Source organism: Lontra canadensis, unplaced genomic scaffold (assembly GCF_010015895.1).
Source record: "Lontra canadensis isolate GAN:19392208 unplaced genomic scaffold, GSC_riverotter_1.0 scaffold41, whole genome shotgun sequence".
Taxonomy (NCBI): Eukaryota; Metazoa; Chordata; class Mammalia; order Carnivora; family Mustelidae; genus Lontra; species Lontra canadensis.
Window position 1 is genome coordinate 12753862 of NW_022631035.1, and position 11247 is coordinate 12765108.

The 11247-nt window shown below is 50.8% G+C and overlaps 1 protein-coding gene across 2 annotated transcripts in view; it reads left to right on the plus strand.

Annotated features, from left to right (window-relative positions):
* The window catches only part of PRKCA (protein kinase C alpha), a 383972-nt gene extending 373687 nt beyond the window's left edge, over positions 1-10285 (plus strand). Inside the window, exon 17 of one of the 2 annotated variants that reach the window (XM_032870794.1) lies at positions 9821-10285. In XM_032870794.1, the coding sequence (XP_032726685.1) occupies positions 9821-9985 (165 nt within the window). In that variant the 3' untranslated portion in view covers positions 9986-10285. Of the gene's footprint in view, positions 1-5149; positions 5599-9820 lie in introns of those variants that run through there. The other variant, XM_032870795.1, reaches the window with a different exon arrangement.
* Positions 10286-11247: the final 962 nt, after the last annotated feature.

Below are 11247 nucleotides of genomic sequence, written 5' to 3' on the forward strand. Positions count from 1 at the left end.
GGGAGTTTTCCCAGGCCAGAGCCTATGTCTGGCTGGAGAACTGTATGCAGGAAAGGAAGATGCTGGAAAACGTACTCACGGGCAGTGGAGGGGGCAGCAGGGGACGCAAAGCCGTGCTGGGGTCAGGAGCAAGTCGCCGTGGACCTGTCCCAGGGCCGTGTCAAGGACACAGAGGTCGACCAGAAAGTTGGGGCTCCCGGGAGAACTCCCAGTGCCTCCACCACGCCATGTGCAGAGCAGCAGAGTTTGGCCCCTAATCCCGGCCAAAGGGGCATCTCCACCGCCTCCAGGACGTCATTCTGTTCCCGAGGTGCCATGCTGGAGTGGAGACAGCACACGCCAAGGACGGTCTGGGCGGCGGGAGAGGACATTTCTAACAGTGCAAGAGCAGAGGCCGCACACGGCACGCCGGGGTCACAGCCTCCAAGAAGAGCTACTGGCACATTCGAGGGGCTCCGTGATGTGTCCCCGCTTCCTCGGTGAAAAATGTAGCTCCCTGACCCAGGACTAATGAAAAAGCCAAGAGGGGACAGATAAACTCTAGAGCCCAGTATTCTCCGATGGGCAGTTTTGTCCTTTCAAAGGGAGACAGAGCAAGACATCCTCGCCGTCCCCGGCTACCAGGTGACTGACACTTGGACCGCGTGTGTGCCGAACCCCTCCCGGGGAGCATCTCCCCTCTGAGCCGAGCCGAGAGCCCCAGCGGGCGAAGCTGGTCTGCGTTCGTGAAGTTTGCTTGATGCTTTTGCCTGTTCAGCAGTGGCCGTGAACCCATTTCCCTGAGATTTAGGGGGTTAAGGGGCCATTCCCTCCTGGCTCCCACAAAATCAAGCCTTTGTGATGCATAAATCCGTCAGGACGCTCCACACAGAACTTCCCACCTCGCAGGGACGGGGAGGTCAGGCCCTGCCGTGCAGCCGTGTTCTGGACTCGGTTTGAATTGACTCGCGTTCCAAGTGGAGAGAGGAACGTGGCCGCGTCAGGTGTGTGGGACTGTGGCCGTCGCCCCGGATGGCGGCGAGTGTGGGGGCTCAGAGCTGCATATCCCAGGCACACAAGCGGCAGAGCCAGGGAACAGCCTGCCCCCGGGGAGGCCGGTGAGGGGCAGGGGAGTCCGGTCTGGCAGAGCCACGTACCCAAAAGCCTGCTGTGTGCAACTGTGAAGGTGAAGACAGTTGTCTAGAAGATGCAGCCATCACTTATGTACGGGTTGATTATGTCCAACAAAAGCAAAAAGAAAAACAGCTGTGTTACACTCTCCTGGAGGTGAGCGCACTCTCTCTTTCTCATTACTCTCCTTTTTTTTCTTTTAAGATTTTATTTATTTATTTGACAGGCAGAGATCACAAGTAGGCAGAGAGGCAGGCAGAGAGAGAGAGGGGGAAGCAGGCTCCCCGCTGAGCAGAGAGCCCAATGTGGGGCTCGATCCCAGGACCCTGGGATCACGACCTGAGCTGAAGGCAGAGGCTTAACACACTGAGCCACCCAGGTGCCCCATAACTCTCCTTCTTTACGGAAAAAAAGCACACAGCAAACTGGTTTCCTTTTTCTCTGAAAGAAAACACAACAGCGGAAGAGCCTCCGATCCACAGACCAAGGCCCGTCCGCTCAGCATTTGGCCAATGTTCTGAACAAGCCTGAGTCCCCATAGAGGCTTATTAATGTTCAGAAGAGTCCATGTAAGAAATTTTTTTTTTTTTAAATTTTTAAGTTCAAAGAAGATGTCACTCCTGAAAAGGTAAATGTTTACCTGAAAAGGTAAAAGTTGCTGAGGGAGAAAAACAAGGGGCCAGGCTGCCTCCCATGGCATCAGGTGCGAGAGGAGGTTTCCAGGGGAAAAGATGGCACGGCCAAGCCCACTTGGCCCGGCATCCTGAGAACCCATGGAGGGAAGGAGAGCGCATTCTTTCTGCTTTGCTTGAATAATCAAAGGCTGAGGCACACATGAGCCCAAAACTCTGATCCAGTGTCGCTTTGAATTTTGTAGGCTTTTACCCTGATTTATTATTCATGTGAATAAAATACCCGAGAACAGCCTTCAAGTTCCCATTCATCCTGCCCGTGATAAATAACAGTTTATACAAATATCAGAATCGGAAAGTTAATTGATTCTTTTTCCTTTTTTGAATTCTATCCATTGGCACCTAGGAGCAGAATAGCTAGTTCACAGGTGAGCCAAAAACCTTCACGATACTTAAGTGGTTATTAGAGAGAGAAAGAGAGATTAATCTATAGTTAACACTGCAAAATATATTCCTGAGTTGATAGATGAGCAGAGCCCTTTGGAAATAGGCTTGTCTGTCATGGAGAGCCTTTCTGGGGAGATTACTGTCCTTATTTTATCAAAAAAAAGAGAGGGGAAAAATATAACTTTCATCAGGATGCTGTCATCCTTGCGGCAAGAGCCAGAGAGAATAGGAACAGTGGGTACAAATGTGGGTGCCGTGGTGGTGAGATTGTACAGTCAAGTTCATTTTCCCAGTCACCCCGAAATCCTTTACAGGTGTATCTCGGGGTGCCTGTGGGTTTGGTTCCAGATGGCCACGATGTGATGAAGTACATGAAAGAGTAAAGCGAGGCAATGAATTTGGGGGTTTCCTGGTTCATCTAAAAGTTATGTTTACACCATCCTTTGGTCTACGAAGTGTGCACTAGCATTGTATCATAAGAAGAAAAAACAACGCATGTATCTTTATTTAAAAATACTTTGTTGGGCGCCTGGGTGGCTCAGTGGGTTAAGCCACTGCCTTCGGCTCAGGTCATGATCTCAGGGTCCTGGGATCGAGTCCCACATCGGGCTCTCTGCTCAGCAGGGAGCTTGCTTCCCTTCCTCTCTCTCTGCCTGCCTCTCTGCCTACTTGTGATCTCTCTCTGTCAAATAAATAAATAAAATCTTAAAAAAAAATACTTTGTTGCTAAAAAGTGCTAACCATCACGGGAGTTCTTAGGTCTGTCACTGATCACAGATCACTGTAACAAATATAATAATGAAGATGTTTGAAATATTGTGAGAATTACCAAAATGTGGCCTAGAGATAAGAAGTGAGCAAATGCAATTGGAAACAATCGTGCCAGTAGACTTTGTGGATCCCAGACTGCCACAGACTTCCGATTTACCAAAAACACAGGGTCTGTAGAGTGCGGTGAAACAAGGCATTTTACGGTGCCATTAGCTTGTCTGGAAAGTTTGATGCCGGTTTAATTCTCAAAGTCAGTGCAGCATGCCTTTTTAATTTTTGAAAATAATTAATTTTGAAGTAGCATCTCATTTCAGTGTTGCAGAAGAGTTGTAAAAATAGCGCAAAGAATTGGTACATTGGCTTCACCCAGATTCCCTAAATGTTAACATTTTAGCACATTTGCTTTATCATTCTTTCTCTACGTCGCAGAGTGTGCGTGTGTGCAGACACACACATGGGCGGGTTTGTTTTGGTTTTTTTTTTTTTGAACCATTTGAGAGTAAGTTGCAAATGTGATGCCTCCTTACACCTACATGTTCCATGTGTCTTGCCTCAAACCAAGGCCACCGCTCTTCTGAAGGATCCCTCGGAAAAGGTCATTCTGCAGAGTGGCGGCCATCCCAATAGAAGGAGGAGGGACCCAGACCACCGGTCCGAGCGCGCAGTGCCGTAGGCAGCCTTGGGCTGCGTGCAGTTGTCCTCTTGGGTAGTAGGTAGGTTCTCCTGCCGTCCAGTGGCGCCAGGAACTATGATGCCCTGGAAAAGTGAGAGATTCTCAAGACTCTGGGAGCTCCACCAATACGTGAACCCTAACCAGCCTCCGGAGACCGGAGCCTGCCGCCTCATGGTGCCCTCAGTGTGATTTGTGCCTTTAGACCAGCCTAAGCCAGCTTCTGTTGGGCTGATGAGAGGCAAGGAGTCTGCCTATTCTTTGATAACTACCCTCCCCAATGCTTTTTTTTTTTTTTAAGATTTTGTTTATTAATTTACGAGAGAGAGCATGTGTGCACGAGCAAGGGGGAGGGACAGAGGGAGAGGGAGAATCAGGCTCCCCGCTGAGCAGGGAGCCCGACACAGGACTTGATCCCAGGACCCTGGGATCATGACCTGAGCTGAAGGCCGAGTCTTAGTTGACTGAGCCACCCAGGCACCCCCAAGTGCTCTTCTGCTTGAAAGAGAAATGGGAAGACGTGAGACATTTAAAATAACAATCCAGATAAGTAAGTAGTTTTGTCACCAGCCTCGGGGATCTTCGGTGGTGAGGGATGGGGTCCTCGCACAGCCCGTGCGCCTCATGGCGTGTGAACGGACAGCCTCCCGTTGTCTGAAGTGACGGTCTCCGACACTGATGATCATCCCCACAACCTGTTTTGGGAAGGGAGCCTTGAATCCTCCCAAGCGGGCCGTTGGCATAAAGCCAGGCCAAATGGAGTGCACATTCCAGTTCCACAGAATACGGCCGGGATGAGCCAGCACTGTCCCCTCACAGATGCGTGGCTCTGACACCTACAAGAATCCGCTCAGCTGATGTGTAGCTTATAATCCGAGTCTGTCAACAAACCCATCCAAAGAACCGGCTCGCCCTGGTCCAGCGCTGGCCCTTCCGGAGGTGCGCTCTAGTGCTCGCCTGGGCAGCACGTGTGCTAAAATGGGAACACTCCAGAGAAGATTCAGCCTGGCCTGCGCGAGGACGACTCACGGATTCCTGACGTGTGCGCCGAGGCAACAGATCACTGAGCACTGTTTAATTTTGCCTGAGAAATGAAAACCTCCGGTCTGTCACCACAGGTGGTATTGGCAGAAGGTGAAGGAGGTCCTAATCCCTTTTTAAGAAATCATTATTAAAACATTAGCTCACTGTGGCGAGATAGGTAAGCAAGGAAAGATAGATACAAAATGACAAGACGCTATCTCCCCCACCCCAAATGCAGGTCCCACTAATTACCATCTCTCCCGTAAGCTTCTGGAAAGCTGTGAGCGTGTGTGATCATACCCACAGCAAGGTTGTACCACGCGTTCCATTGTTCACCTTGGACCTTTCACCCGGTGATATATCTGGGAGATGTTCACACGTGAGTGCATGTGGGTCTGTGGCATCCTTTACACGGGCCATTCTGATTTTCAAGTTCCCACCACAGGCACTGACTCTTTGTTCCAAATACTCTCCTCTGTCCGTTCTTATTCTCCAGACTTTCTGTACCAAAATGCACTGGCTACAGTGGGCATCCAGGCCTTCGGTGAGCACGTTTCCAGATCCTTGAGTGACTAAATGAGCAAACTAACCCCACTTTTTAACCCCAAGTGTGTGCTCCTGCTAGTGTTGGGTCATGCACGGAAGACCATTCCCTGAGCATGCTGGTCGTAGAAAGGGCTGCTGCATGGGGCCTCAGGCCCCTCACTGGATGGTCCCATGGTGTGGACATGACCTCCCGGGAGGCTCAAAGCAGAATATTCCCGTTCATGTCTGCTGTCGGTCATGTAACTAAATGAAGTCCGCACACAACCGCGAGTCAGAAAGCCATGCACAGACGTCAGCAGGGTTCCTACTAACGCTGCACTAGGACCACCGCACAGTGGGACTGAAACATGGGATCCCCTAAGATGAAGCAGGCCCTGCTACATCTGGCAATAGCCAGAGACATTCCCCACCTCAATAAGTTTCCTTTCTCCTTCCTCTTGCAACACGCCTTTCCTCTCTCTTGGTTCCATGCTCTGCCTGCTCCTCTGGGTTTGGTTTGGTTTTGCTTTGTAATGGCAGTGTTTTCGAGCTACTCATACTCACCCTAATTCCCATACCAGTGACCGTGGGGTTATAATCTACATGACTGAGACACCAAGGTAAAGGACAGGAATGAGATCAACACATGTATTGTGCATTCTCGATGGCCTCTCCCAGGTAAGAATCATGAGAAGCCGACTTGCGCGTGGCAGGCGATCTCTCCCCACGGCCCTCAGGGTGCGCGAGGTGGTGAGTGGACCACGCACCGTCCAGGGCCGTGGATGGGGAGTGCTGTGATCCCAAAGTTCACCTGGAGTCAGCATCTTCCCATGCTTTGTCCCATCTTTACTGTGCCTGATTTCTACCGGGTTCATTTTACTAACTGATGAGTTCACCAAATAGGGAGGAATGTCAGAACAACAAAGGACATATGTCCCAAATCCAGAGCTAAGTAAGGTGGGTAGATTATTAATGGTGTCCCTTCATCCCTCACATATGAACCCTATCCCCTTTACATGCTGGGTATGTGCTGTGCCTTAAGTTGTAGCATGCCTGATGGTGAGAAGGGATTGCACACACTCTTGGTCCTTTGATCCCCACAATTGCCTTGGAAGGTGGACGTTCACATCCCCCTTTTATCTTTACAAAGATAAAAGTGGGGTGAGTTTCCCAAAGTTGTATCCTGGGCTTTTGACCTCTGGCGGGTCCTTCTCCCCACCGTACCTCCCATTTTCCCTCAGGTGTCAAACACAATCTCTGCTCTCGGGGAGAAACAGAAGAACTGTCTGGGCTCACACACTGGCCCAGCCACGTTTGGGGTCCCTCCTGCTACCCTCCTCTCCTCCATCTTTGTCCCACACCAGTTGTGTGGTGCTTTGCATCCCAGATGGCAAAAGCTTCCACTGGTGACAGGTGTGGGTGGCCTTTGGAGGTGAAGGAAATAAACATTCCACCAGGGGATTTTGCTCCCAAGTAGCAAATACTGCGTACAGCTGCAGGTGGCCTCGAGCTCCGAGGCCATGGCCAACCCCAACCTGCCTGTTGTCACACAGTGCAACAGAGGCTGCCCTTCCGGTGGCCATGGTAATAACCTTGCACCATCTCTGAGGAAGGTTGAGAGGATGTCTGTAGTCTGGCCAGCCTCATTCTTCACCCCCACTGTCACTCACTCAGTCTTTCCCAAGTATCACCCAGTGTCCCCTGAACCCTTCATTCTCTGGGCATCGTCTTCATCGCTCCTACATCCAAGATGGCGCCTGAGTCCTGCTGTGCACAAGACGATGGTTATGAGTAGGGTTGGCCCATCGACGGCAGGAGGAATCTTCTGTGTTTTAAAATATAACAGCTTGTTGAAGGCTTTATCTTTTCTCTGAAGATGCAAAGTGCACTGATTTTCATTATTTCTAGTCATTGGTGGTGGAGATGGGAGGGTACTCAACAGTTTCCTCCATAAACATCTTGAAAAACGATCAGGTCAAGATCTTCTCTTGTTTGGCCTAAAGAAGATTGTCTGTCTCTGGGCTAATTTCACTGAGTTACGGAGGGCTTATTTTTTAACGCATTAAGAGACCCTCCATGGTGGAAAAATAAGTGCTATTTCTCATAGTACCAAACCTGTGATTAAAATCTCTGCTCTTTGAGAGGGGGAAAGCAGCATCCCTGATGGGAGCTCTCTTGGAACAAGAGGTCCTTCTAGTTTTGGGTCTCATCTGACCCTGGGATGCAACCTGCCGTGTTTCCAGGTCTTTCCTGCCTGTGGCTTGCTGAGATCCACTCGCTCACGCTGAGTTTTTATTCTTTGCCTTCAGCCTGTCCCTTCAGCTCAGTGAATGGGCTTTAAGCAAGGCTTTGCTTTGCTGGAGTGTGATTTCTCTCTCTTTAGGACCAGGGAACATTCCAGAGCAAGTTAGCATGGGAAGGAAAAGGAAGAGGTGTCTGGGGGTGAGCAGTTCTGAGACCATCGGTCCTCTTCCCATGCAGTGTGATCACCGAGCTGGGATTGGACTGGCCTGGTCTCCGCAAGCCCCCTTAGCTGTGGCCCGGCAGCCCACACAGCGCGAGGCCTGAAGCAGTGAGGGTTTCTGCCCCGTGTGTTACCACACTTTACCTCACAAGCTGTGGCTGCCCTTAGGAGTAACCATCCCCAGGACAGCAGTTCTAGAATCTCACGTCCTTGAGCATCCATCCCCATCCCCAGACTTCTCAGTGCTGATGTATATGTGGTCATCTTTTTAGACCTTGGGGACTCTTCTTCTAGTTTTTTGTTGAATTATTTGGCAGTTAAGCCATGGCTTTTGGAACCTCCCATTAGAAGATGACCTGTGAACGCCCTAATGATGGTACCCAAAGGAAAGGTCAGACCTGTGCCATCTTTTCACAGAACAGTTCAGCAAATCCCAGCTTGGATGGCTGGAGACACGTTTTGCCTTGGCTCACCTTCCTCTTCCTCTTCGAGACTTCACCTCTCACTTTTCCTAGAAGTTCCTTCTTTGCATCTTTGCGTGGTTAGTGACTAGCAAAAGAAATGCGAATGATCTCTTTTTAAGGGAGCATGCGTCCCGGCCGCTGGGAGCACCTACAGTGCCGGGCGTCGATTAACCAAGTTCCCAGAGGGCGTCCTCCTCTAGCACAGCACCGTCTCTCGTGCAGGGTGCAGGGCCTGCGAGATGAGCAGGGCCCAACGGCACGGCCTCCACAGGGAGGCCACCAGCGCCCCACACAGTCCCCTGGTGTGGAATCTCCCCAGTTCGGAATGGGTGGCCGCTCATGAATACAAAAACACCCTCTGAAAGGAAAACCGTCCGTTGTGAAAGACCTCACTTCAACTCATAACATGCCTCAGGAGCGGGGTGGACAAAGCCTAATGAAGCTAGATTCTCAAGGAAACCTTCTAGAAGATGGGGAAGATGTAGAAGAGGAAGTGGGAATTCGGTCTGTGAGACTAAACCGGCCTTACAAAAATAACAGCAACCCTTGCGCTCTCACCGCATGCTGGGGTCCTCGCGAAACACTGTGCCCTTAACCTCCATGGCGGCCCAGGGAGGGGGCGTGGCTCTTCTGGCCGCTCTACCCTCTACCCTCACGGGAGTGGGATGCCCCCCTCTCCCCGCTCCCCCCTTCACAGTGTAACTAGAGCTGTCCTCTGTTGATGATCCAGAGATGCCTGGTTAGTGTAAAACTGTGCTAACTCGGAAATGATTCCTGTCGCCCCGTGGTACCAGCAGGTAGGAGGGTGATCATTTGCAACATGGGCAATGCCATGATTGGTATCACCCGTGTCTCAGAGTCATCTGGGGTCCTGGGGACGTCAATGTGCCACAACCCTCCTGAGGGGCTGAGAAAGTGAAGACACCCCTTCCCCCGTTTTGGGGTCCGATTTGCAGGCAGTGCTTGCAGCCCTGTCTGGGTTGAGGGCCCCAGTGGACCCTGGAGGAGAGGAATAGCCAAGACAGAGAGGAGACTCTGGTCCCCCTGCTCAGGGCACCCAAGCAAAACCCCTCCAGCCTGAGGTCAACCTGCAGTTGACCCGATAGATCTAGATACGCTAAAGCCCAGCTGGGCCCCAGGGTGATGTCCCAACCTTGCCACCACCCCTGCCTCAGTCCTGGTTGAAGACTGGGGACTGGGGTTTTTAGAACTTTTCCAGTTGCATGAATAACACATCTCTTACTTTATTACAATTGTGGTTGCAAAGAACCACGTGTGCGACAGAAATCTCAACCTCTTGGCTCAGAGGTCGCTGTCTGCATTCCCACCCGAAATCCTGGCCTTTCAGCGTGGACTGTGACTCGTGGCCCCGTGTGTGTGGCATCATGCCCATAGCCCGCTTGGCTCTCTGAAGCGGAAGTGAAATAAAACGGGCCGTGTCCTTGCGGCTGCCTTTACTATCAGCAGTGCCTTTCCCTGGAGGGGTTCAGTTCCAAGGGTAATTGAAGGTTTACAGCCCAGTGACTCTACGTTATTGTTTGCTGTGGCTGGCTTTGGAACCCGGTAGGTGTGCAGGTTCTCCAGAATTCTTCCTGCCTCATCCAGTCCCAATGCCCCCGGGCCACACTCGTCCCTACAGAGGCCTCTCAGAGAGCCACCCCCTGTGCTTTGCAATAATGACTGACCTTTCCTTCTTTTTCTCTCTTCTCCACAGTGTGGCAAAGGCGCAGAAAACTTTGACAAGTTCTTCACGCGAGGGCAGCCTGTCTTGACACCACCCGATCAGCTGGTCATTGCTAACATAGACCAGTCTGATTTCGAGGGGTTCTCGTATGTCAACCCCCAGTTTGTGCACCCCATCTTGCAGAGTTCAGTATGAAACCCGCCACTGAGAACCAACGCCTCCCCAGCCCCCAGGCCCCCCCACAGTGGGAAATGATCCTTAACCCTAAAATTTTAAGGCCATGGCCTTTTCTCTTGTTCCAGATTGAGGGGAGGGGGGCCTGAAAATTTTAGGGTTATTAGTCCAAATGTGAGTAACTGTTCAGGGTCTCTCTCTTACAACCAAGAACATTATCTTAGTGGAAGATGGTATAATGTACAGTGTCCAGTTTAATTATGTCGAAGTCCTGTCTGGCTGTAGGTTAACCCTTCCTAGAAAGCAAACAAGCTCTCCCCCGCCCCTTTTTTTGGTACGATTTGATATATTTTCCTTGCCCCTCTGTCGATTTCCACCATTGGGATCCCCCCAACCAGAGATGTTAAAATGAACCTGTCCTGGGGCCAGTGACTCTCCACCTGACACGTCTTTGGAACGAAAGAACGGGGGAGCCCAGAATGTGAGCCAGGTGGGATTGGGGGTTGGGGGAGGCTTTGAAATACCCGCTGCCTCTTTTCTCTGCCTCAGTGGAAACAGTCCCTAGAATTCGAGAGGCCGAGATGAATCGTGTCCCCCCCGCCCGTGATTCATTTGCAAGCTCACTGTTACCAGGGGTTGACAGTCTTAACCCAATCATGGTCCAGTGATTACTGGTCTTCAAAAGGAGAGAGAACGAACCTCAGACGAGCATCGGGTGAACCTGTCAGCTCCCCTGTTTGGTTGATCAATTATCTTGATACTTGCATTTCTTTTTAAGAGGCCAAATCTTCTAAAGACTTTGCTAAAAGAGCATGTGAAATCATTTCAGATCAAGGACAAACCAGTGTGTCTGTGTATGTGTGTGTGTGTTCATTTTAATCTCTGGGAGATTACTCCGCGATCCAGGGTGCCATCAGCAATCATGCCACTACTCGCGAGTGTTGTTAGCCAACCCCCACCCTCAACCAGTATTTTGCTACCTACGTCCTCAGAAGCTGATACGTACGCCCCCAGCCCCTTTTGTACTTATTTATTTACTAGGCTGCGGTGTCGTCCACAAGAGTACGGTGTACAGTAACTTAACAGAGTGTCGACTAGAGCATAAGTCTCCATGGATCGATCTCCCTCCCATCTCCAGCCCTTGACATCCGCTAAGGGATGAAAACCAATACAGTTTGGTCCCCCACGTCCAGTTCATGTTGAATGACACACCTGAAGCTGTAGAGTCAGGAAAACCTGGGTGCATATCAGCTCGAAGATGTATTATTGCTAGAAGGATTTTA